The 25712-nt window shown below is 41.4% G+C and overlaps 1 protein-coding gene across 1 annotated transcript in view; it reads left to right on the forward strand.

Annotated features, from left to right (window-relative positions):
- The window catches only part of GSS (glutathione synthetase), a 41230-nt gene that overhangs the window by 9509 nt on the left and 6009 nt on the right, over positions 1-25712 (forward strand). The window contains exons 3-9 of the mRNA XM_061208100.1: positions 15452-15597; positions 18630-18705; positions 19007-19146; positions 19849-19965; positions 23383-23463; positions 23561-23638; positions 25098-25164. Coding sequence (XP_061064083.1) covers positions 15452-15597; positions 18630-18705; positions 19007-19146; positions 19849-19965; positions 23383-23463; positions 23561-23638; positions 25098-25164 — 705 coding nt within the window. The remainder of the gene's footprint in view (positions 1-15451; positions 15598-18629; positions 18706-19006; positions 19147-19848; positions 19966-23382; positions 23464-23560; positions 23639-25097; positions 25165-25712) is intronic.

Raw genomic sequence — 25712 nt, forward strand, 5'->3', positions numbered from 1 at the left:
AAGTTCCTTTAACATTTGTTGTAGAGCTGGTTTGGTGGTGCTGAATTCTCTTAGCTTTTGCTTGTCTGTAAAGCTTTTGATTTCTCCATCAAATCTAAATGAGATCCTTGCTGGGTAGAGTAATCTTGGTTGTAGGTTCTTCCCTTTCATCACTTGAAGTATATCATGCCACTCCCTTCTGGCTTGTAGAGTTTCTGCTGAGAAATCAGCTGTTAACCTTATGGGAGTTCCCTTGTATGTTATTTGTCGTTTTTCCCTTGCTGCTTTCAATAATTTTTCTTTGTCTTTAATTTTTGCCACTTTGATTACTATGTGTCTCGGCGTGCTTCTCCTTGGGTTTATCCTGTATGGGACTCTCTGCGCTTCCTGGACTTGGGTGGCTATTTCCTTTCCCATGTTAGGGAAGTTTTCGACTATAATCTCTTCAAATATTTTCTCTGGTCCTTTCTCTCTCTCTTCTCCTTCTGGGACCCCTATAATGCGAATGTTGTTGCGTTTAATGTTGTCCCAGAGGTCTCTTAGGCTGTCTTCATTTCTTTTCATTCTTTTTTCTTTAGTCTGTTCCGCATCAGTGAATTCCACCATTCTGTCTTCCAGGTCACTTATCCGTTCTTCTGCCTCAGTTATTCTACTATTGATTCCTTCTAGTGTAGTTTTCATTTCAGTTATTGTATTGGTCATCTCTGTTTGTTTGTTCTTTAATTCTTCTAGGTCTTTGTTAATCATTTCTTGCATCTTCTCAATCTTTGCCTCCATTCTTATTCCAAGGTCCTGGATCATCTTCACTATCATTATTCTGAATTCTTTTTCTGGAAGGTTGCCTATCTCCACTTCATTTAGTTATTTTTCTGGGGTTTTTTCTTGTTCCTTCATCTGGTATATAGCCCTCTGCCTTTTCATCTTGTCTATCTTTCTGTAAATGTGGTTTCTGTTCCACAGGCTGCAGGACTGTAGTTTTTCTTGCTTCTGCTGTCTGCCCTCTGGTGGTTGAGGCTATCTAAGAGGCTTGATGGGAGGCTCTGGAGGTGGGTAGAGCTGACTGTTGCTGTGGCGGTCAGAGCTCTGTAAAACTTTAATCCACTTGACTGTTGCTGGGTGGGGCTGGGTTCCCTCCCTGTTGGTTGTTTTGCCTGAGGCAACCCAACACTGGAGCCTACCCGGGCTCTTTGGTGGGGCTAATGGCAGACTCTGGGAGGGCTCACGCCAAGGAGTACTTCCCAGAACCTCCGCTGCCAGTGTCCTTGTCCCCACGGTGAAACAGAGCCAGCCCCCGCCTCTGCAGGAGACCCCCCAACACCAGCAGTTATGTCTGGTTCAGTCTCCCCCAGGGTCACTGCTCCTTCCCCTGGGTCCCGATGCACACACTATTTTGTGTACGCCCTCCAAGAGTGGGTTCTCTGTTTCCCCCAGTCCTGTCGAAGTCCTGCAATCAATTCCCACTAGGCTTCAAAGTCTGATTCTCTAGGAATTCCTCCTCCCTTTGCCAGACCCCCAGGTTGGGAAGCCTGACGTGGGGCTCAGAACTTTCACTCCAGTGGGTGGACTTCTGTGGTATAAGTGCTCGCCAGTCTGTGAGCCACCCACCCAGCAGTTATGGGATTTGATTTTACTCTGATTGCGCCCCTCCTACCGTCTCACTGTGGCTTCTCCTCTGTCCTTGGACATGGGGTATCCTCCTTGGTGAAGTCTAGTGTCTTCCTGTCGATGATTGTCCAGCAGCCAGTTGTGATTCTGGTGCTCTCGCAAGAGGGAGTGAGAGCACGTCCTTCTACTCCGCCATCTTGGTTAATCCTCTAGTATTCTTGTTTATTCTTTTAGCTAGTTTACTCATAACAAGAAAATACGTATATATTCCTTTTCCCCATTTTTTACACAAAGAAGCATATTAGACAGGCTCTTCTAGCCTTAATATATACCTTATGATTATCCACATTAGTAACTAAGCCACATACTTTTTTTTAAACAAATTTATAAAATTTATTTATTTATTTATGGCTGCGTTGGTTCTTCGTTGCTGCACACAGGCTTTCTCTAGTTGCGGTGAGCGGGGGCTACTCTTCGTTGTGGTGCGCGGGTTTCTCATTGTGGTGGCGTCTCTTGTTGCGGAGCACGGGCTCTAGGCGCGTGGGCTTCAGTAGTTGTGGTACACGGGCTCAGTAGTTGTGGCTTGCAGGCTCTAGAGCACAGGCTCAGTAGTTGTAGCGCACGGGCTTAGTTGCTCCGCGGCATGTGGGATCCTCCCGGGCCAGGGGTCAAACCCCTGTCCCCTGCATTGGCAGGTGGATTCTTAACCACTGCACCACCAGGGAAGTCCCAAGCCACACACTTTTTTTAACAAGCCACATACTCTTTTGTCTCTGTGTGCCCAGAACCTAGTTAAGGGCCTGATAGAGAGTTCAAACTCAGTAACTGTTTACTGAGGCCCAAGTGAATGAGAATGACTGTCACCTAAGGTAGGCTGATGCTATAAAAAGTCTGCCTCTGGCTTTGGGAATATAATTGCATGGTTTGTGAACTTCAGACTTTGTGAACTTCTTGTGTGAACCCATAATGAAGCACCTTCCACTCCGAGATTTTATTTCTTCTGTTAATCAATAGGTACTGTGTGCAGGTCCAACACCTTGTCCTTCTGGAAGTCAGTGGAGCCTAGAAAAGGCACAGTCCTCAGTGAGATTTCCAGTCCAGAGAAAAAAGACAGGAAATGTGTGTATGTATATGTATGTGTGGGGGATTTCATTCCAAATCTTTACCAGGTGCCTGTTCTATGCCCGGCCATTCTAGGCACTGAAGACACAGGTGAGTCAGCCAGAGGCTCTGACCTCTGGAGCTCATGGTCTAGTTGGAGAATGTACCACAAGACAAAATTAAATAATGTCAGTTCTGGAGACTTCCATGGTGGTTCACTGGTTAAGACTTCACCTTCCAATGTAGGGGGTATGGGTTCGATCCCTGGTCGGGGAGCTAAGATACCACATGCCTCGTGGCCAAAAAACCAAAACATAAAACAGAAGCAGTATTGTAACAAATTCAATAAAGACTTTAAAAATGGTCCACATCAAAAAAAGTCTTTAAAAAAATAATAATGTCAGTCCTATGAGGAAATATAGGCCACCTGCTACACAATATTAGCTATCATTTATTGAGTATTTACTACCTGCCAGGCACTATTCTACACATTTTGGAATCTCTAACTCATTTAATCCTCACCACAGCAGAGATGAGGAAACCAAGGCCCAGAGAAGTTAAGTAACTTCCCAGAGGTCATTTAAATGGTGGTATAATTGGCAGAGCCAGAATTCAAATCCAAGGAGTTTGCCTCCTGAGTCCATGCTCTGAAATTACATTTTTTACTGCCTCTCCCAGGATACTGTATAGGACACCTGGAAGAAGAATCAATTCATTAGTAGTATTTGAACTATATCTTAAAAGACAAATTGCAGAAAGGAACAGCATAACAGAGGCCCCAAAGAAGGAAAAGGCAAAACATGTTCAAGAGAATGCAGCTGAATGCAGGGAACATAAGTGGATATAGTGGGAAAGAGTCAGGCCAAAGTCAGGCAGCCAAAAGGCTTTGGGTACTGGGCAGAAGAAGAGTGTGAACTTTATCCTGTAGATCAGGCCTACAGACCAGCCACGTGCAGATTAAATAGTTGGCTCCTGCAGTGTTTAGAGAGTTAATTTATTTTTTGAAATACATGACCAGGGTACAAAATTCAAAAGGGTATTCAGTGTAGAATAAGTCCTTCCTCCAGTAATGGTTTTCCCTCCCCAGAGGCAAGCATTGTTAACAGTTTTTTCACCAGATTGTCTTTAAAAAGTCAGAGCCAACATTTTTTTTTAATTGAAGTACAGTTGATTTACTATATTGTGTTAGTTTCAGGTGTACAGCATAGTGATTCATTATTTTTGCAGATTATACTCCATTATAGGTTATTACAAGGGAATGGGCATAATTACCTGTGCTATACAGTATATTCTTGTTGCTTATCTATTTTATATATAGTAGTTTGTTTCTGTTAATCCCATACCCCTAATTTGTCCCTCCCCCCTTTGGTAACCACATATAGAAACCCCTTTGTTTTCTATATCTGTGAATCTGTTTTGCATATACATTCATTTGTATTATTTTTTAGATTCTATAAATAAGTGATATTATACAGTATGCTGATATCATACTGACTTATTTCACTAAGCATAATACCCTCCACTTTGTTGCAAATGGCAGAATTTCATCCTTTTTTATTGCTGAGTAGTATTCCATTGAATATATATACCATGTCTTCTTTATCCATTCATCTGTTGATGGATACTTAGGTTACTTCCATATCTTGGCTATTATAAATAGTGCTGCTGTGAACATTAAGGTGTATGTTTCTGAATTAGTGTTTTCATTTTCTTCGGATGTATAGCCAGGAATGGAATTGCTGGATCATATGGTAGTTCTGTTTTCAGTTTTTTGAGTAACCTCCATACTGTTTTCTATACTGGCTGAAACAATTTACATTCCCACCAACAGTGTACGAGGGTTCCCTTTTCTTCACATCCTCTCCAACATTTGTTATTTATAGTCTTTTTGATGATAGCCATTCTGACAGGTGTGAAGTGATATCTCATTGTAGTTTTGATTTGCACTTCTCTAATTAGCAATCTTGAGCATCTTTTCATGTGCCTGTTAGCCATCTGTATGTCTTCTTTGAAGAAATGTCTATTCTGGTTTTCTGCCCATTTTTTGATTGGATTGTTTGTTTTTTTGATATTGAGTTATATGAGTTGTTTGTATATTTTGGATATTAACCCCGTGTCAGTCGCATCATTTGCAAATATCTTCTGCCATTCCGTAGGTTGTCTTTTCGTTTTGTGTTATGTCAAAGAGTGTTCCACCTGCGTTCTCTTCTAGGAATTTTATGGTTTCAGGTCTTACATTTAGGTTTTTAAACCATTTTGAATTTATTTTTGAATATGGTATGAGGGAATGTTCTAATCTCATTGTTTTACATTTGGCTGTCCAGTTTTCCCAGCACCACTTATTGAAGAGACCGTCTTTTCTTCATTGCATATTCCTGCTTCCTTTGTGGTAGATTAATTGACCATAGGTGCATGGGTTTATTTCTGGGCTCTGTATTCTGTTCCATTGATCTATGTGTCTGTTTTTGTGCCAGTACTACGCTGTTTTGATTACTCTAGCTTTGTAGTATAGTCTGAAGTCTGAGAGGGTTATACCTCCAGCTTTGTTCTTTTTTCTCAGGATTGCTTTGCAATTCAGGGTCTTTTATGGTTCCATATAAATTTTAGGATTATTAGTTCTAGTTCTGTGAAAAATGTCATGGGTGTTTTGATAGGGATTGCATTAAATCTGTAGGTTGCTTTGGGTAGTATGGCCATTTTAACAATATTAATTCTTCCAATCTAAGAGGATGGGCTATCTTTCCATTTCTTTGAATCATCTTCAGTTCCCTTCATCAATGTTTTTATAGTTTTTAGAATATAAGTCTTTTACCTTTTTGGTTAAATTTATTGCTAGGGATTTTATTTTTTTGAGATTTTGAACAGGATTGTTTTTTACTTTTTCTTTCTGATATTTCATTATTAGTATGTAGAAATACAACAGATTTCTGTATATTAATCTTGTATCCTGCTATCTTGCTGAATTCATTTATTAGTTCTAATAGTTTTGGGGTGGAGACTTTAGGGTTCTCCATATAGCGTATCATGTCATCTGCAAATAGTGATAGTTTTACCTCTTCACTTCCAATTTGGATACCTTTTATTTCTTTTTCTTGTCTGATTGCTGTGGGTAGGACTTCCAATACTAGGTCAAATAGAAACAGTGAGAGTGGGCATACTTGTTCCTGAATTTAGCAAGAAGAGTTTCAGCTTTTCATTGTTGAGTATTACGTTGGCTGTGGGTCTGTCGTAAATGGCCTTTATTATGTTGAGGTATGTTCCCTGTATACCCACTTTGATGAGTTTTTATCATGAATGGATGCTAAATTTTGTGAAATGCGTTTTCTGTGTCTATTGAGATGGTCATGTGATTTTTATCCTTCCTTTTGTTAATGTAGTGTATCACATTGATTGATTTGTGAATGTAGAACCATCCTTGTGACCCTGGAATAAATCCAGCTTGATCACGGTGTATGATCCTTTTTATGTATTGTTGGATCCAGTTTGATAATATTTTGTTGAGAATTTTTACATCTATATTCATCAAAGATATTGGCCTGTAATTTTCTTTATTTGTAGTATCTTTGTCTGGTTTTGGTATCAGTGTAATGGTGGCCTCGTAGAATGAATTTGGGAGTGCTCCCATCTCTTCAGTTTTTTGGAATAGTTTGAGAAGGATAGGTATTTGTTCTTCTTTATATGTTTGGTGGAATTTCCCTGTGAAGCCATCCAGTCCTGGACTTCTGTTTGCTGGGAGTATTTTTATTACAAATTCAATTTCACTTCTAGTGATTGCTCTGTTCAAGTTGTTTCTTCTTGATTCAGTCTTGGCAGGCTGTATATTTCAAGAAATTTGTCTGTTTCTTCTAGGTTGCCCAATTTGTTGACATATGACTGTTCATAGTATTCTCTTATGATTTTTTATATCTCTGTGGTATCAGTTGTTATTTCTCCTCTTTCATTTCTTATTTTGTTTATTCAACATTTTTTAAAATCATGAAATTAAAAAAAAAAACTCTAGATACCCAGCTTATCTTGAAAAATCAGGTCAGTTAGCAATCCTGGCTCACTTTCCCGCATGGCAGCAATTGGCTAGAGTGGAGTTATGACTGCCCCCTTTAGATAAGGTAGGAGTTCTTACTTCTATCACTCTCTGTTGTATTGTTTTCCTGGCTGTGAAGCTGAGTGTTTATTGTCATGCATGTGCTATAGTTTTTCTTATAATAGAAGAATATGACTCTGTATGTCTATTGAAAGTGAAAAGAATGTGTTTCAGCCTTTAGCCTATGGACAGCAGAGAACAGCGCTATACTATTGATCCCAAATCCAAGTGGGCATAATGAGTCACGTGGACAGAGGCAGAAGGAAGTCTTAACAGAAAAACTCTTTGGGAGTTTTTCATGCCAAATGGGATTTGTTGGAGGAGTCAGAGTTCTGAGCTTTAAAACCAAGGAAATACCCCTGCAGTTTTCACACATGCACTCAGCATATTAAGTCACCCCTTACATATGTGCAATATTTCCTACTCTAACTCCTAAAGGCTTCAAGCTAAAAAAAACCTTACTCTCACAAACACCCTTCCTTAATTTTGTCTTAAATTGATGCTGAGGATGGCAATTTGGGAATTATTTAGAAAATTTTAATTGGATTTACATTAATTACCTGACATTTCTACTTTTAGAAATTTACAATTTATGAACCTTCTCACACACAAAATACCTAGAATGTATATTCTAGGATGTCCACTGAAACATCGAGGTGTAATGGAGGAAACAAAGGAAACCACCTTGATGTTCATAATAGAAGGCTAGATTCAGTAAATTATGGTATATACAAAGAATGGAATACTGTACAGCCATTAAAAAGAATGAGAGAGACCTTCAAGATGGCGGAGGAGTAAGACGTGGAGATCACCTCCCTCCCCACAAGTACATCAGAAATACATCTACATGTGGAACAACTCCCACAGAACACCTACTGAACACTGGCAGAAGACCTCAGACTTCCCAAAAGATTTTTTTTTTTTTCCTTTTTCTCTTTTTGTGAGTGTGTATGTGTATTCTTCTTTGTGTGATTTTGTCTGTATAGCTTTGCTTTTACCATTTTTCCTAGGGCTCTGTCTGTCCGTTTTTGTTTCTCATTTTTTTTTTCTTAGTATAGTTTTTAGCGCTTGTTATCATTGGTGGATTTGTTTTTTGGTTTGATTGCTCTCTTCTTTCTTCTTTTTTTTTTCCTTTTTAAAAAATTTTTTAATTTTTAATATTTTTTTATTTTAATAACTTTATTTCATTTTATTTTATTTTATTTTATTTTTCTCTTTCTTTCCTTTTTCTCCCTCTTCTTCTGAGCCATGTGGCTGACAGGGTCTTGGTGCTCTGGCCAGGTGTCAGGCCTGTGCCTCTGAGGTGGGAGAGCCGAGTTCAGGACATTGGTCCACCAGAGACCTTCTGGCTCCACGTAATATCAAACAGCAAAAGCACTCCCAGAGATCTCCATCTCAATGCTAAGACCCAGCTCCACTCAATGACCAGCAAGCTACAGTGCTGGACACCCTATGCCAAACAACTAGCAAGACAGGAACACAACCCCACCCATTAGCAGAGAGGCTGCCTAAAATCATAGTAAGGTCACAGACACCCCAAAACACACCACCGGCCACGGTCCTGCCCACCAGAAAGACAAGATCCAGCCTCATCCACCAGAACACAGGCACCAGTCCCCTCCACCAGGAAGCCTACACAACCCACTGAACCAACCTTAGCCCCTGGGGGCAGACACCAAAAACAATGGGAACTACGAACCTGCAGCCTGCGGAAAGGAGACCCCAAACACAGTAAGTTAAGCAAAATGAGAAGACAGAGAAACACACAGCAGATGAAGGAGCAAGGTAAAAACCCACCAGAACAAACAAATGAAGAGGAAATAGGCAGTCTACCTGAAAAAGAATTCAGAGTAATGATAGTAAAGATGATCCAAAATCTTGGAAATAGAATGGAGAAAATACAAGAAACGTTTAACAAGGACCTAGAAGAACTAAAGAGAAAACAAACAAACATTGATGAACAACACAATAAATGAAATTAAAATTTCTCTAGAAGGAATCAATACCAGAATAACTGAGGCAGAAGAATGGATAAGTGACCTGGAAGATAAAACAGTGGAAAGGGACTTCCCTGGTGGTGCAGTGGTTGGGAATCCGCCTGCCAATGTGGGGGACGTGGGTTCAAGCCCTGGTCCCAGAGAATCCCACATGCTGCGGAGCAGCTGGGCCTGTGCACCACTACTACTGAGCCCGTGCACCACAACAGAGAGTAGCCCCCGCTCGCCGCAACTGGAGAGAGCCAGTGCAAAGCAATGAAGACCCAACACAGCCATAAATAAATAAATAAATAAACTTATTTTTTAAAAAAATAGTGGAAATAACTACCACAGAGCAGAATAAAGAAAAAAGAATAAAAAGAATTGAGGACAGTCTCAGAGACCTCTGGGACAACATTAAACACACCAACATTCAAATTATAGGGGTCCCAGAAGAAGAAGAGAAAAAAAAAGGGACTGAGAAAATATTTGAACAGATTATGGTTGAAAACTTCCCTAATATGGGAAAGGAAATAGTCAATCAAGCCCGGGAAGCCCAGAGAGTCCCATACAGGATAAATCCAAGGAGAAACATGCCAAGACACATATTAATGAAACTATCAAAAATTAAATACAAAGAAAAAATATTAAAAGCAGCAAGGGAAAAACAACAAATAACATACAAGGGAATCCCCATAAGGTTAACAGCTGATCTTTCAGCAGAAACTCTGCAAGCCAGAAGGGAGTGGCAGGACATATTAAAGTGATGAAAGGGAAAAACCTACAACCAAGATTACTCTATCCAGCAAGGATCTCATTCAGATTCAGTGGAGAAATTAAAACTTTACAGACAAGCAAAAGCTGAGAGAATTCAGCACCACCAAACCAGCTCTACAACAAGTGCTAAAGGAACTTCTCTAGGCAGGAAGCACAAGAGAAGGAAAAGACCTACAATAACAAACCCAAAACAATTAAGAAAATGGTAATAGGAACATACATATCAATAATTACCTTAAATGTAAATGGATTAAATTGCTCCAACCAAAAGACACAGACTGGCTGAATGGATACAAAAACAAGACCCATATATATGCTATCTACAAGAGACCCACTTCAGACCTAGGGACACATACAGACTGAAAGTGAGGGGATGGAAAAAGATATTCCATGCAAATGGAAATCAAAAGAAACCTGCAGTAGCAATTCTCATATCAGACGAAATAGACTTTAAAATAAAGATGATTACAAGAGACAAAGAAGGACACTACATAATGATCAAGGGATCAATCCAAGAAGAAGTTATAACAATTGTAAATATTTATGCACCCAAAATAGGAGCACCTCAATACATAAGGCAAATGCTAACAGCCATAAAAGGGGAAATCAACAGTACCACAATCATAGTAGGGGACTTTAACACCCCACTTTCACCAATGGACAGATCATCCAAAATGAAAATAAATAAGGAAACACAAGCTTTAAGTGATACATTAAACAAGATGGACTTAATTGATATTTATAGGACATTACATCCAAAAACAACAGAATACACTTTCTTCTCAAGTGCTCATGGGAAATCCTCCAGGATAGATCATATCTTGGGTCACAAATCAAGCCTTGGTAAATTTAAGAAAATTGAAATCATATCAAGTATCTTTTCCAACCACAATGCTATGAGACTAGATATCAATTACAGGAAAAAATCTGTAAAAAATACAAACACATGGAGGCTAAACAACACACTACTAAATAACCATGAGATCACTGAAGAAATCAAACAGGAAATCAAAAAATACCTAGAAACGAAAGACAATGAAAACATGATGACCCAAAACCTATGGAATGCAGCAAAAGCAGTTCTAAGAGGGAAGTTTATAGCAATACAATCCTACCTCAAGGAACAAGAAACAGCTCAAATAAACAACCTAACCTTACACCTAAAGCAATTAGAGAAAGAAGAACAAAAAAACCCCAAAGTTAGCAGAAGGAAAGAAATCATAAATATCAGAGCAGAAATAAATGAAATAGAAACAAAGAAAACAATAGCAAAGGTCAATAAAACTAAAAGCTGGTTCTTTGAGAAGATAAACAAAATTGATAAGCCATTAGCCAGACTCATCAAGAAAAAAAGGGAGAAGACTCAAATCAATAGAATTAGAAATGAAAAAGGAGAATTAACAACTGACACTGCAGAAATACAAAGGATCATGAGAGATTACTACAAGCAACTATATGCCAATAAAATGGACAACCATGAAGAAATGGACAAATTCTTAGAAAAGCACAACCTTTTGAGACTGAACCAGGAAGAAATAGAAATATAAACAGACCAATCACAAGCACTGAAATTGAGACAGTGATTAAAAATCTTCCAACAGGGCTTCCCTGGTGGCGCAGTGGTTGGGAGTCTGCCTGCCAATGCAGGGGACACGGGTTCGAGCCCTGGTCCGGGAAGATCCCACATGCTGCAGAGCAACTAGGCCCGTGAGCCACAATTACTGAGCCTGCGCGTCTGGAGCCTGTGCTCCGCAACAAGAGAGGCCGCGATAGTAAGAGGCCCACGCACCGCGATGAAGAGTGGCCCCCATTTGCCGCAACTACAGAAAGCCCTCACACAGAAACGAAGACCCAACACAGGCATAAATAAATAAATAAATAAATATTTTAAAAAAAAATCTTCCAACAAACAAAAGCCCAGGACCAGATGGCTTCACAGGCGAATTCTATCAAACATTTAGAGAAGATCTAACACCTATCCTTCTCAAACTCTTCCAAAATATAGCAGAGGGAGGAACACTCCGAAACTCATTCTACGATGTCACCATCACCCTGATACCAAAACCAGACAAAGATACTACAAAAAAAGAAAATTACAGACCAATATCTCTGATGAATATAGATGCAAAAATCCTCAACAAAATACTAGCAAACAGAATCCAAAAACACATTAAAAGGATCATACACCATGATCAAGTGAGATTTATCCCAAGGATGTAAGGATTCTTCAATATATGCAAATCAATCAATGTGATACACCATATTAACAAATTGAAGAATAAAAACCATATGATCATCTCAACAGATACAGAAAAAGCTTTTGGCAAAATTCAACACCATTTATTGTAAAAAACTCTCCAGAAAGTGGGCATAGAGGGAACCTACCTCAATATAATGAAGGCCATATACGACAAACCCACAGCAAACATCATTCTCAATGGTGAAAAACTGAAAGCATTTCCTCTAAGATCAGGAACAACAGAAGGATGCCCACTCTCAACACTATTATGCAACATGGTTTTGGAAGTCCTAGCCACGGCCATCAGAGAAGAAAAAGAAATAAAAGAAATCCAAATTGGAAAAGAAGATGTAAAGATTTCACTGTTTGCAGATGACATGATACTATACATAGAGAATCCTAAAGACTCTACCAGAAAACTACTAGAGCTAATCAACGAATTTGGTAGAGTAGCAGGATACAAAATTAATGCACAGAAATCTCTTGCATTCCTATACACTAATGATGAAAAATCTGAAAGAGAAATTAAGGAAACACTCCCATTTACCATTGCAACAAAAAGAATAGAATGCCTAAGAATAAACCTACCTAAGGACACAAAAGACCTGTATGCAGAAAACTATAAGACACTGATGAAAGAAATTAAAGACGATACCAACAGCTGGAGAGATATACCATGTTCTTGGATTGGAAGAATCAACATAGTGAAAATGACAATACTACCCAAAGCAATCTACAGATTCAAAGCAATCCCTGTCAAACTACCAATGGCATTTTTCACAGAACGAGAACAAAAAATTTCACAATTTGTATGGAAACACAAAAGACCCCAAATAGCCAAAGCAATTTTGAGAAAGAAAAATGGAGCTGGAGGAATCAGGCTCCTGGACTTCAGACTATACTACAAAGCTACAGTAATCAAGACAATATGGTACTGGCACAAAAACAGAAATATAGATCAATGGAAGAGGATAGAAAGCCCAGAGATAAACCCACGCACATATGGTCACCGTATTTTTGATAAAATATACAAAATGAATATACAATGGATAAAAGAATATACAATGGAGAAAAGACATCCTCTTCAATAACTGGTGCTGGGAAAATTGGACAGCTACATGTAAAAGAATGAAATTAGAACACTTCCTAACACCACACACAAAAATAAACTCAAAATGGATTAAAGATCTAAATATAAGGCCAGACAGTATAAAACTCTTAGAGGAAAACATAGGCATAAAACTCTATGACATAAATCACAGCAAGATCCTTTTTGACCCACCTCCTAGAGAAATGGAAATAAAAACAAAAATAAACAAATGAGACCTAATGAAACTTAAAAGCTTTTGCACAGCAAAGGAAAACATAAATAAGACGAAAAGACAAACCTCAGAATGGGAGAAAATATTTGCAAATAAAGCAACTGACAAAGGATTAATCTCCAAAATTTACAAGCAGCTCATGCAGCTCAATATCAAAAAAAACAACCCAATCCAAAAATGGGCAGAAGACGTAAATAGACATTTCTCCAAAGAAGATATACAGATTGCCAACAAATACATGAAAGGATGCTCAACATCACTAATCATTAGAGAAATACAAATCAAAACCACAATGAGGTGTCACCTCACACCTGTCAGAATGGCCATCATCAAAAAATCTACAAACAAAAAATGCTGGAGAGGGTGTGGAGAAAAGGGAACCCTCTTGCACTGTTGGTGGGAGTGTAAATTGATACAGCCACTATGGAGAACAGTATGGAGGTTCCTTAAAAAACTAAAAATAGAGCTACCATATGACCCAGCAATCCCACTACTGGGTGTATACCCTGAGAAAACCATAATTCAAAAAGCAACCTAAGTGTTCATCGACAGATGAATGGATAAAGAAGATGTGGTACATATATACAATGGAATATTACTCAGCCATAAAAAGAAACGAAATTGAGTTATTTGTAGTGAGGTGGATGGACCTAGAGTCTGTCATACAGAGTGAAGTAAGTCAAAAAGAGAAAAACAAATACCGTATGCTAACACATATATATGGAATCTAAAAAAAAAAAAAAGGTTCAGAAGAACCTAGGGGCAGGACAGGAATAAAGACTCAGATGTAGAGAATGGACTTGAGGACACAGGGAGTGGGAAGGGTAAGCTGGGACGAAGTGAGAGAGTGGCATGGACATATATACACTACCAAATGTAAAATAGGTAGCTAGTGGGAGGCAGCCACATAGCACAGGGAGATCAGCTCGGTGCTTTGTGTCCACCTAGAGGGGTGGGACAGGGAGGGTGGGAGGGAGACGCAAGAAGGAGGAGATATGGGGATATATGTATATGTATAGCTGATTCACTTTGTTATACAGCAGGAACTAACACACCATTGTAAAGCAATTATACTCCAATAAAGATGTTAAAAAAATAAAATAAAATAAAAAGAATGAGAGTGCTCTATTTGAATGTATTCGGAAATGTCTCTGAAATATTTATAAAGCTAAGGACAGAACAATGTATGTATTATATGCTTGTGTGTGTGTAAAAAAGAGAGAAAATATGTATGTATACATATATATTAGTCTAGAAGGATATGTGAGACACTAGTATACCATTTGCCTCTGGGGAGGAGAACTGGGTCATTGGGGCTAGGGTGGGAGTGAGATGTACTTTTCACTATGTATCCTTGTGTTTTTTTTGAATTTATATCATGTGTTTGTATTATCCATTCAAAATAATAATTTTTAAAAAAATAAATATATAAATGCCAAGTTCTAACACCCTTAACTCATACTACTATAATGACAAGCATATTAACTCAGAGGTTAGACTCAGGAATGCTTCATAATATAAGCACAAAGTCATCTTACCTTCTCTTACCCAAGTTCTAGTTCATTTGTTGTTGGAAATCTCAGAATGCATTATCCCCTTCTAAAAATAGTATTCTGGATGGTATTTGGGTTTCTTGGCTCTGCCAAAGTCCAGAGAACTCAGAATGCAGCTGAACTTCAGGCCTGGCAACCTGGGTCACCATCTCCAATACCGGGGGGAAACCACTCCTGGCTTCTTCTCCGGAGACCAGAGTCCACTTCTGCTGCAACCCTACCTGCAGGACTCTCCCTATCCCCCAACCAGAAGGCAAGGGGACTGGGCTTGGATATGAACTGTCTAAGAGTATGTGTGTGTGTGTGTGTGTGTGTGTGTGTGTGTATGGTGGTTGTTGTTTAGTAACATTCATGGTTCAAATCCCAGTGTCACTTATTAGCTTTATATAATTTTGGACATGTTACTTAACCTCTCTGAGACTTAGTTCCCTTATCTATTTATTAGGTTTAGATAATAATAGTATCTTTCTCATAGGGTTAAATGATGAATCCATGTAAAGTATTTAAAACAGTGCTGAGCACACAGTCAGTGCTCAATAATTTTTTGGTTTATTTGTCTTCTAGACTTTGTAATATTTTATCTCTTTACATTAAAAAAAAAAAAGATCAGAAGCAAAATGGCCAAAAACAAAGTCTGCGAGTTCTCTTTATACCCATTCCTCGTCCTTTTCTCCTCCCTCCCTTCCCAGAGGTAACCACTATTCTGTAGTTTGTGTGTCCTCAATAAATGTAGGGCACACTTTCCATGGGGTTATGTTTGCAGGAAGACAACCCATTCACAGGTGTTCTACCCATGCCCACTCTCTCTCCTCGATCAGGTGGTGAGCTATGCCCCATTCACACTCTTCCCCTCACTGGTCACGAGTGCCCTGCTGGAGCAGGCCTATGCTGTGCAAATGGACTTCAACCTGCTGGTGGATGCTGTCAGCCAGAACGCTGCCTTTCTGGAGCAAACTCTCTCCAGGTACAGGGCAGTGGGGCTTTGGGGACTGTGAGGTGCTAGAACCAAGGGATTGGAAGACTGGGGAGTCATGAGCTATTACTCAGGCAGGTGACTTGGTGGGGTGGGGGACAGGTACTCCCCAGGAGAAACAGAAATTTGTAGAATAGAAGTTAGGAGACCTGGCTTCTAACCCTGGCTCTACCACTTATTTATATGGCCTCAAGCAAGTTCCTCTCTTTCTCTGGGCCTCAATTTCTTCATCTGTCAAATGGGAGGTTGGCCTAAATCTAAGGTCCCTTCCAACATTGACATTCTGTGATTCTCTGACCCATGACCCCTCTGCTTTGAAGACTGAAATTTCCATTTGTAATTAGGGAGAGTCAACCTAGTTTTAGAGAAAACAGAGGGCAGGAGAGGTTATTGGGTTTAAAGTCAGATTTCCTACTTCTCTTAAGCAGTGACCCTTTCTTGTCACTTCAGGCCTCTTATCTCTGGGTGGGATGGGGTGCAGACTGGGCCACACCCAGTTCACGAGGATACAGAACCCCTGAAATGGCTCACTCTATCCCCCCCTCTCTGTCTCTTCTCCCTTGATCTTTTTTCCCCTTGAGGCCCTGGAGCAAGGGAAATTTCTTTTTTTTTTTTTTTTAATAAATTTATTTATTTATTTATTTTGGCTGCGTTGGGTCTTCGTTGCTGTGTATAGGCTTTCTCTAGTTGTGGCAAGTGGGGGCTATTCTTCGTTCTGCTGCGCGGGCTTCTCATTGCGGTGGCTTCTCTTTTTGCGGAGCTCAGGCTCTAGCCACACGGGCTTCAGTAGTTGTGGCACGTGGGCTCAGTAGTTGTGGCTCATGGGCTCTAGAGTGCAGGCTCAGTAGTTGTGGCGCACGGGCTTAGTTGCTCCGCGGCATGTGGGATCTTCCTGGACCAGGGCTTAAACCCGTGTCCCCTGCATTGGCAGGCGGATTCTTAACCACTGCGCCACCAGGGAAGCCCGGGAAATTTCTTTATTTTAGAATTAAATTAGAATTAAATATATATATGTGTGTGTGTGTGTGTGTATGTGTGTGTGTAGAGAGAGAATATGTGTGTGTGTGTGTGTGTGTATATATATATATATATATATATGGTTGCATGTCTCATTAATTTTTCAAAAGAAAAGAACTATTTTGTTAAACACAAAATCTTTCTTTTTTTTAAATATTTATTTATTTGGCTGCACTGGGTCTTAGTTGCAGCATGCGGGATCCAGTTCCCCAACCAGGGATCGAACCCGGGCCCCCTTCATTGGGAGCTCGGAGTCTCAACCGCTGGCCCACCAGCGAAGTCCCCACAAAATCTTTTAAAAATGTGCACATTGGGCTTCCCTGGTGGCGCAGTGGTTGGGAATCTGCCTGCCAATGCAGGGGACACGGGTTCGAGCCCTGGTCTGGGAAGATCCCACATGCCGCGGAGCAACTACGCCCGTGAGCCACAACTGCTGAGCCTGCGCGTCTGGAGCCTGTGCTCCACAACAAGAGAGGCCCGCGCACCGCGATGAGGAGTGGCCCCCGCTCGCCGCAACTGGAGAAAGCCCTCGCACAGAAACGAAGACCCAACACAGCCAAAAATAAATTAATTAATTAATTTAAAAAAAAAAAAATGTGCACATTGGTGTGAGGGTGAAAACGAGAAGGATTCATAATGGTAAGAAGTTTGGAAACCATTGACTTGGAGCTAAAAACCCACTGAGTCCTGAATGTACAAACCTTTCCACCACCTTTTCCTCAGATCTTTCTCGGGATGGGCCCGGCTTTTGTACCTGTGATTCTAGATTGTGGGAAATATGAGCAGCCTGATTTATGACCTTTATCCTAAAGCTGCAGTTATGTGTGAGACCTTCCCTGCAGCCCACCTCTGCAACCCCTGTCTTCCCTATTACCCTCTCCTCTGAAATACACACAAACCCTAGCTTGTAAGGGAGAAAAGGCCCAGGGTCACATGAGCTAGAATAGCAGCCTAGGAGAGTCCCAGCTTAGGGACTCTCCTCTTCACCAAGGGCCGCGAAACCCCATGAGAGCTGGCTGGGGAGAGAGGAACTTCAGGGCAGGCCTGAGCTACATGGGCTCAGTGGGGTCCCTGTAACAAGGTGAGCCTGAGAGTTAGGCTTGAGCAGGCATGCAGAGACCACCCTGAATCTTGAGAGGCAACAAGTTAGTTACCTGTGGGTGTTTCTTCCTAAGGCTCCAGAAAACCATACTGGCTGGGTCCTACTTCATGTCACATGTCACAGTAGCACACTGGGCCATGATGATGAGCTAGCAGAGATATGGTCCCCATCCTCATGTGGTTTATAGTCAAATAGGAGAGACAATACTAGTCATCACACAAATAAAATGGAAAATTACAACTGCAATCAGTGCTATAAAGGAGAGTGCACACCAGGGGAATCTGACCCAGATAGGGAAGGCTTCCTTGAGGAAATTACATCATATAAGGACTGGTTGAAGAAAAAAATTAGGATATTTAGCTTGAGTCAGAAAAACCTTTTGGGGCACAGGGCATAACTGCTGTCTTCTAATCTCTGAGTGCTGCCATGGAAGAGGTGGAAAAGACTTGTCCTGGGAGGTCCCAGAACATAGGGGAAGCTACGGGGAGTTAATGTTAGGTCAACTAGAAAGCTTACCAACTACAGAATGGTCATATCGTATGCCAGTTTTGAATTCTTCTTGGGACCACACACTATGTTCAATTCTGTACATGTAATATCTCATTTACTCTTCACTACAACTCTCTGTTATAAATATAATTATATTCCTCTTCATTTTACAGATGAGCAAACTGAAGCATAGAGGTGACATGATTGTCTGAGGTTGCCCAATAGCGAGTGGTAGAGCTGGGATTTGAACCCAAGTCATCTGGCTCTAAAGCTGGGTTCTAAACCACTGTTGTCTACAGGGTTGGTGTGGGTGTTCAATTTTGAGCCAGTAGACCCAGAGCAGATTCAGGAGACAATGGAAATCCTTGACCTTTAATGTTCGATGTAGCCTAGAAAATACTGTTTCCTCTTTCAGCACCATCAAAAGGGACAACTTTACTGCTCATCTCTTTGACATCCACAAGCAAGTCCTGAAGGAGGGCATTGCCCAGGTAACCATTCCCCACTTCACCCCAGTCTGGGACCTGCCCCTCCCATCTCGTTCTCTCTTTTTTTTTTTAACCAGAAGAATTTGGCCTAGTCCCTGAGCTCATGGGAATCTGCCTCTCATTGGTCCCCACTGGGTTTATACATTAGTGGCCAATCCTGGAATGTCCCAAAGAATGATTCCACTGGGTTTGGGAGTGTTAGCTGGCACCTCTGCATAGAGTTCATGGTACCTGTCTGCTCTGTGGCTAGGCCCTCAGAGTCAGCCCCTGGGCAAATGTCCTCAGCCTTCAGTTTTCCCCACAGGCGGTGTTCCTGGGCCTGAATCGCTCAGACTACATGTTCCAGCGCAACGCAGATGGCTCTGCAGCCCTGAAACAGATTGAAATCAACACCATCTCTGCCAGCTTTGGGGGCCTAGCCTCCCGGACCCCTGCTGTGCATCGGTGGGTCCCTTGGGCAATCCTGGGCACACTAGTGAGGTGTCAGCCTGATGAACCTACAATCATAGGTCGGGGCAGGGATGTCCAATGCTGACTGTGCCTTCCTGGGCCTTGGGTCATGTGTTTCCACCTCGTAGCACAGTTTCCACTTGTAATTAGGTCTTGGTGTGTCAGAGAAAGAAGGGACCTCAGGGTTCATCTGATCCTGCCCCTTCATTGTACAAGTTAGTATTCCAGGCAGAAGGAACAGTATCTGTGAGGGTCCTGAGGTAAGAAAGAGGCCCGAAAGGAGGTCAGAGTCCAAGGCAGAGAGGGAACAGGGGCTTCCCTTCTGAGCACTGGACCCTAGCAACATCCGCTTCTAGTCAGTAGTGATGCTCCAGGTTGCTGGGATTCCAGATGGTCTGTAGCTGGATTCCAGACAGTACCTGGGGCTCAGGGAAAGGGGTTTCAGTTCACTGGGAGGCTTGTGTGGAGTGGAAACACAGGGTCTCAGGGCTCCTCTGGGCATGTACACCAGGGGCCAGGCTTAGGGCAGCCCGACACATTCCAGCCTGAGGTGGATCCTACAAGAGCATGATGGTAGGATGCTTTTTAGTGCTCAGCTGACTCTCAAAGTGATGTTCCTATAAGTGTCTATGAATCACAGGCAGAAGGGTCTTCCAGGTCCATCCAGTTACTAAGTAGGCATCTCTCTTTCAACAGACATGTTCTCAATGTCCTGGGTAAGACCAAAGAAGCTGCCAAGATCCTCTCCAATAATCCCAGCAAGGGATTGGCCATGGGGATTGCCAAAGCCTGGGAACTCTACGGCTCAGCCAAGTAAGGGGAAGAAAAAGTGTCAGCAGAATCCTGCTTTAGATTCAGCATTCATGGATGCAGCAACTTCTTTGCCTGACATCATTAGGAAATCATGAGAGAATTTTTCTTGAAATAGAAGCTTATACTTTGAAGTACCAAAATTATTTTAATGGGGTTTTGGGCTTCCTTCTTAAGAGATGCTGATGATAATTTAATCTTTTCTCATTGGCTACAGGTGATCGTTATGACAGTCAGTGATTGCATCTTGATGTAATGCAGGGGTGCTACCTAGAGTGAGAGAGGCATGTGAGGTTGTTTGCCTGCACTAATGGGCCCAGTTATTAGGCTTTATGCTCTTATTCTTTTCTTCATAGTTTTTCTGTCTGTTTTCCTACTAACAGCTCTTACTTCTTACTGCTGTCACTTTGCTTGAATTTAGAATCTCCACTGCCATCCTTATACCTCCTTTCTGATTTGTTGTAGTTTGGGAAAGCAAATGATCTGTTATATTTGTGTCTAATGAGTGTGAGGGCCTTTTTGATGAGTAAATGCATAAACTTTGATTTAGGGATTTTATAGTATCTGTTTTAACTGTTCAGAGGCATTATTTTGCTTCCTTCCTATTTCTCAACCGTGCTCCAGATGTGTAAAGATGCTAGACGTTCCAGATATGACTTCCGGATAAGTGAGCGGCCACTGTACTAACAGTTATTGCTATGTTAATATAGCATTAATAGTTTACCCTTAATGAGCACCTACTAGTGCCACACTTTGTGCTAAGCTCTTCACATACAGGATCTCATTGAATCTCATTTCAAACACTCTGAGGTAGATATTATTCATCTCCCCCATTTTAAAGATGAGGAAACTGAGGTTCAGAGAAGTGAAGTGCATTGTTCAAGGTCAAGTGGTGAGTTGGTGGTAGAGCCCAGAGTCCATCTCCCTCTAGAACCTGCATTCTTAATCACTTTATTGCCTCCAAGAGAGCCTCTCTGGGCTTGTTGAGCCTCACTAAGACTCAAGAAACCTCAGACTCTGAGCATTTGGAAGTCATCAGACAAATATTTTGTCAAGTAGAACTCTTGGCTAGGTTGTATTTTAAGAGTGAAGCCAGGAGATGGGTCAGCTAGGGAACTGCTGATAGACAAATGCTGCAGAGGGTTTCTCTAGCCAGGCTGTGAATAACATGGAGAGAAAAGACTTGTGTGCTCAGAATTAGGCACTGGTAGGTAGGAGCTGTGGGGTCCCTGAGCCAGGAGTGGATTCCCTCATTTTGAGAGTCAAATAGGCACTTCTGCTGACCCAAATATGACCTTTGCTAAAGTCTGTTCTTTTCCCTGAACATCAGTTTCCTTACTTGTAAAACGGGGGTAATAATAATACCTAAAAGGATGGTAGTAAGAATTAAATGAAATCATAGATTTGAAAAATGCTTTAAAAAATTCAGTGAGGGTGGTACTTTCAATAATAACAATAATGATAGTGATAATTACTACCATTTAAAGAGTTTTATTTTACAGAAGAGCAAACGGAGGGCTCAGAGAGGTTGAATAACTTGCCCAAAGTCACACAGTTAGTAAGTTTAGAATTCACGTTTATCTGCCCCAAGGCCTCTGTTCTCTCTACTACACTGTTCTTCCGAAAGGAATGGTCCCATAGTATAAACTGAAAAACTGAGGTGCGAGCATTTGTAGAGCAGAGAATTTTCATCAATTATCTCATACTTTTTTAAAGAATTTTTTAAAATTAAGCCTGGAAATGAATTATGATTTCAATTTAGACATTTATTCAAACTCTTTCAAAATATAGTGTCTGTGGTTAGAATGAGTAGGGATAAGAAAAGGGGATTCTTGATATAAAAGGTTGGGAACTATGATCTATTTAACACCCTTATCTTATACATGGGGAAATCAGGGCCCAAGGAAAGAAACAGACTTACCCAAGGGTATACCATAGATCACTGGCAAAGCCAGCACTGGGACTCTGGAGTCCTCATTCCCAGTCAGCATGCTACCGCTACTTCACCTCCCTTAGCTGATAACTTTCCTAGACCTGCTGTCAAGAGACTGCTCAGAATTAAAGGCAGGAGGAGGTAGAATATGTTTTCTGAGTCTGAGTCCAATTATTTGGCAGGAGGCTTCATTAACCAGAGCATGCAGTTCCACTTTAACCTACAGCCTCTCCTCCACCTTTTCTTGGAGGTGGGCCAGCCTGGGCCAAGTGCCACCTCCCACTCATGAGCAAAGCAGATCAGGCTACAAAGTAAAGAGCCAGGTCATTGGCCCTCGGGACTCTCTCAGGGCAAGACAGCTTGTGAAAGCACCATTTCTAGGTCGTCTCTCAGATACCCAACTCAAAACCAAGACTGCTTAACGTCATGTCTGACCTCAAGAGATTTCAGGCATGCCAGGAGAAGGGGCATACTAGGACCTGTGTTTTAGCTAAGTGGAAAGGAGTCAGGCAGAGTGTAGTCCAAGAGGTTCAGCTGAGGGAGGGAGAAGCAGAGATAGACAAGAGGCCAAGAATGGGAGGTCAGGAATCCACACTTAAAATCCTAAACCAAGTCTGCCCACCCAAGAGCTCAGCAAGAAGCCTTGGGCACAGAGCAATACAGCTACAGCAAAAATGGAGTTTGGTACTGCTGAGCAGTGACACTAAGAGAGTCTGGTGGGAGACACCTGGACCTGTTCTTGACAACTGAAAACAGCTTGGTTCGTAGCCAAACAGACAATTCTTTGGCATTAGCATTTCCCTGAGTCCTCGAGCTCTTGCTCCTTTAAGAAACATGTGGATAAGCAGAAAGGAAGAGGCCAGGTAAGTCCCAGTGATCCCATTAATACTGTGGGACCAAACATGGCCCTGTGTACCTCACAGAAATGTTGGGAGGCCCCAGGAGATAATGCCTTATTCATAGTTTTCTCTATAGTGTTTCTGTAGGATTCCGTTGAGGATTCCATTGAGCTATTCTTTTTTTTTTTTCTTTTTGAAAGAATCACTCACTTTTATTATATGCTTCACAATCTAGCAAAAGGGTCATAACCCCCAGCATTGTTCTTTTACAAAATATTCTTCAGTACTCTCACCTCTTTATTCTTCCAGAAGAACTTGGAATCATTATGTTAAATTCTAAGAAAAAGTCCTCTTGGGTTTTTGAGATGGTTTTAAATCTAAATTTTAATTTGCACAGAAGATTGACATCATTACAATATTTCATCTACCTACTGGAGAAGGGGCAGAGACATGTCCATTTTTTTCAAGTTTTCTATATTCAGGAAATAATGTGTTGTAGCCTCAGGTGTCTATGCCTGAGGCAGTCCTGAGTAGAGAGAATATCTACTCTTTCAGGGAAGCCGTGTTCTCATTCTCACTTCTGAGGGGGTGGGATGGAGGGAAAACAAGATTTGTAGCCACCTTGGGCCACCTGTGCTCTTTCCCCAGCGCTCGGGTGCTACTGATTGCTCAAGAGAAGGAAAGGAATATATTTGACCAGCGTGCCATAGAGAATGAGCTACTGGCCAGGTAAGTAAAGGAGGGGAGACCTCCAGATGTAGCCCCAGGACTGGGGAGAGCCACTCAGAACAGAGCATCCACTCTGAGCCTTGCCCATCTTTCCCAGGAATATCCATGTAATCCGGCGAAAGTTTGAAGATGTCTCTGAAAAGGGGTCTCTAGACCAGGACCGAAGACTGTTTATGTAAGTGTCCAGGAAGCATTCCCCAAGGATCCAATAGAGGGCTGATTTAGGAAACTCATCCTGCTGCCCACTTCCCCTAAATAATCCTTTCTTCTGGGAGATGTGATGGCTTGCTTCCTTCTCTCTGAACTTTAGGGTGAACTCTGAAAATATCCCACCATCCCAGGAAATTTTGGAGAAGCCAAGTTCTGCTTCTAACGGGTTGTATCAGAGCTATTGACATTCTGGATAACCTTGGTTTTCATATGCCTCTGGGCTCCCAAAAGTTTTCTTGTCCTTCTTGGCTGGTCAAGTCAGACCTGGGCAGTTGGGTTGGGCAGTCAAGGAGGAAGAGGAGTAGCCAGCTCATTCTTTGATTGGTCTGGGAGTTGCTCTCTGAGGTCTCATGCAAGACCTCAGAGGGCCTGGATTTGTGTTCCAAGCCAGGCCCTGTGCTCCTCTTCAGGGGCCACCACCAAGTGACTTCAGTATCACATATTTGGGTAGCATTGCTTACAGCACACATTTTTAGACCTGGAAATGTGTGATTCTTAAAATTAAGAATCTCCTGGCATTTCACAATACCTTACTATTTTCAAAGTGTGCTTTTATCTTAACAAAACAATTAATTTACTTTCCAGATAAATCAAACAATATCAAATAAATCAAAGAAAAGGGGAAGAAATTCAAAAAGACAGTGTGTGGCTTAACTAGATTCATATTTTGCATCTCCCCACCCTCACCCCCTACCATTTAAAAAAATCAGCTACTTTAAGCAGTGTAAATACAAATGTGTTTTGCTAGCAATATGATTATATATAGCAATATGATTCTGCTGCTCAGTAATTTTGAGCCCACTTTAAAAAAATTTACCTAATTTGATTCTGGTTGCCTTCGGCCTTACTAGAATGACTCTAGATCTGGAATATTAGAAAGCATTCCCCACTGCATACCTCCATTTTTTAGTGGAAGCATTGATGGTGTGGGTGTCTACTTTCATACTTCCAATGAATCCCTGGTCAGGCTACCCCTGTGGACTGACTTTCAAAGAAGCCAAATGCATTTTGATGCACCCTGAAATAGATTGAACCACTGAATACATCAGTTTTATTTTATTTTTATTTTTTAACTTTTATAAATTTATTTATTTTATTTAATTTATTTTTGGCTGTGTTGGGTCTTCGCTGCTGCACGCGGGCTTTCTCTAGTTGGGGTGAGCGGGGGCTACTCTTCGTTGCAGTGCACGGGCTCTAGGCGCACGGGCTTCAGTAGTTGTGGCTCGCGGGCTCTAGAGCGCAGGCTCAGTAGTTGTGGCGCACAGGCTTAGTTGCTCCACAGCATGTGGGATCTTCCCAGACCAGCGCTCGAACCCGTGTCCTCTGCATTGGCAGGCAGATTCTCAACCACTGCGCCACTAGGGAAGTCCCTGAAGACATCAGTTTTAATTTAACACAACAGCTTTCTCCATCCTGTGTTCTAGGGACGGCCAGGAAGTTGCTGTGGTTTACTTCCGGGATGGCTACATGCCAAGTCATTACAGTCTACAGGTTGGTACTTTCTGTTAGACCATTCTTTGCCTCTGGGACCTACCATCGTTCTTCAGAGATTCAACTCAGGTGTCACAACAACCTAGGTTATTTCCTGAGCTCTGGCTTCAGTTCATCCTCAGGGAACTTGCTGCTGGAACTTCCTATCCTCCCACAAGCTTTTTGCTGCCTCTCACTCTCTACACACAGTCTTCTAGAATCTGAATCCTCAGGAAACCACAATGCATCAGCCATTCACACTGTTTGTAGGGATATGCTGGTAAATGTGTAACAATAATCTTTCTGTGGAGACAAGCCCCTATTTGTAGCATTTTCTGATTTCTAGGTTGTAACTACTCCCATCCTGGCCAGTTTCAAAGCTACCCATCTTAACATCTCTGAACAGAGCTGGGAAGAGATGGGTCCAGTCAGCTCTCACTAGCCAATGCAAACCAGTGTCACTACACCACTGACCATTTCCTTCTTGCCAACTCTTCTCTTTTATCTGCATCAGAAAGTTTTTATCTGCTGTCCATTCATGTTAACGACAGTAATGATAATATCACCTT

Source organism: Eubalaena glacialis, chromosome 13 (assembly GCF_028564815.1).
Source record: "Eubalaena glacialis isolate mEubGla1 chromosome 13, mEubGla1.1.hap2.+ XY, whole genome shotgun sequence".
Taxonomy (NCBI): Eukaryota; Metazoa; Chordata; class Mammalia; order Artiodactyla; family Balaenidae; genus Eubalaena; species Eubalaena glacialis.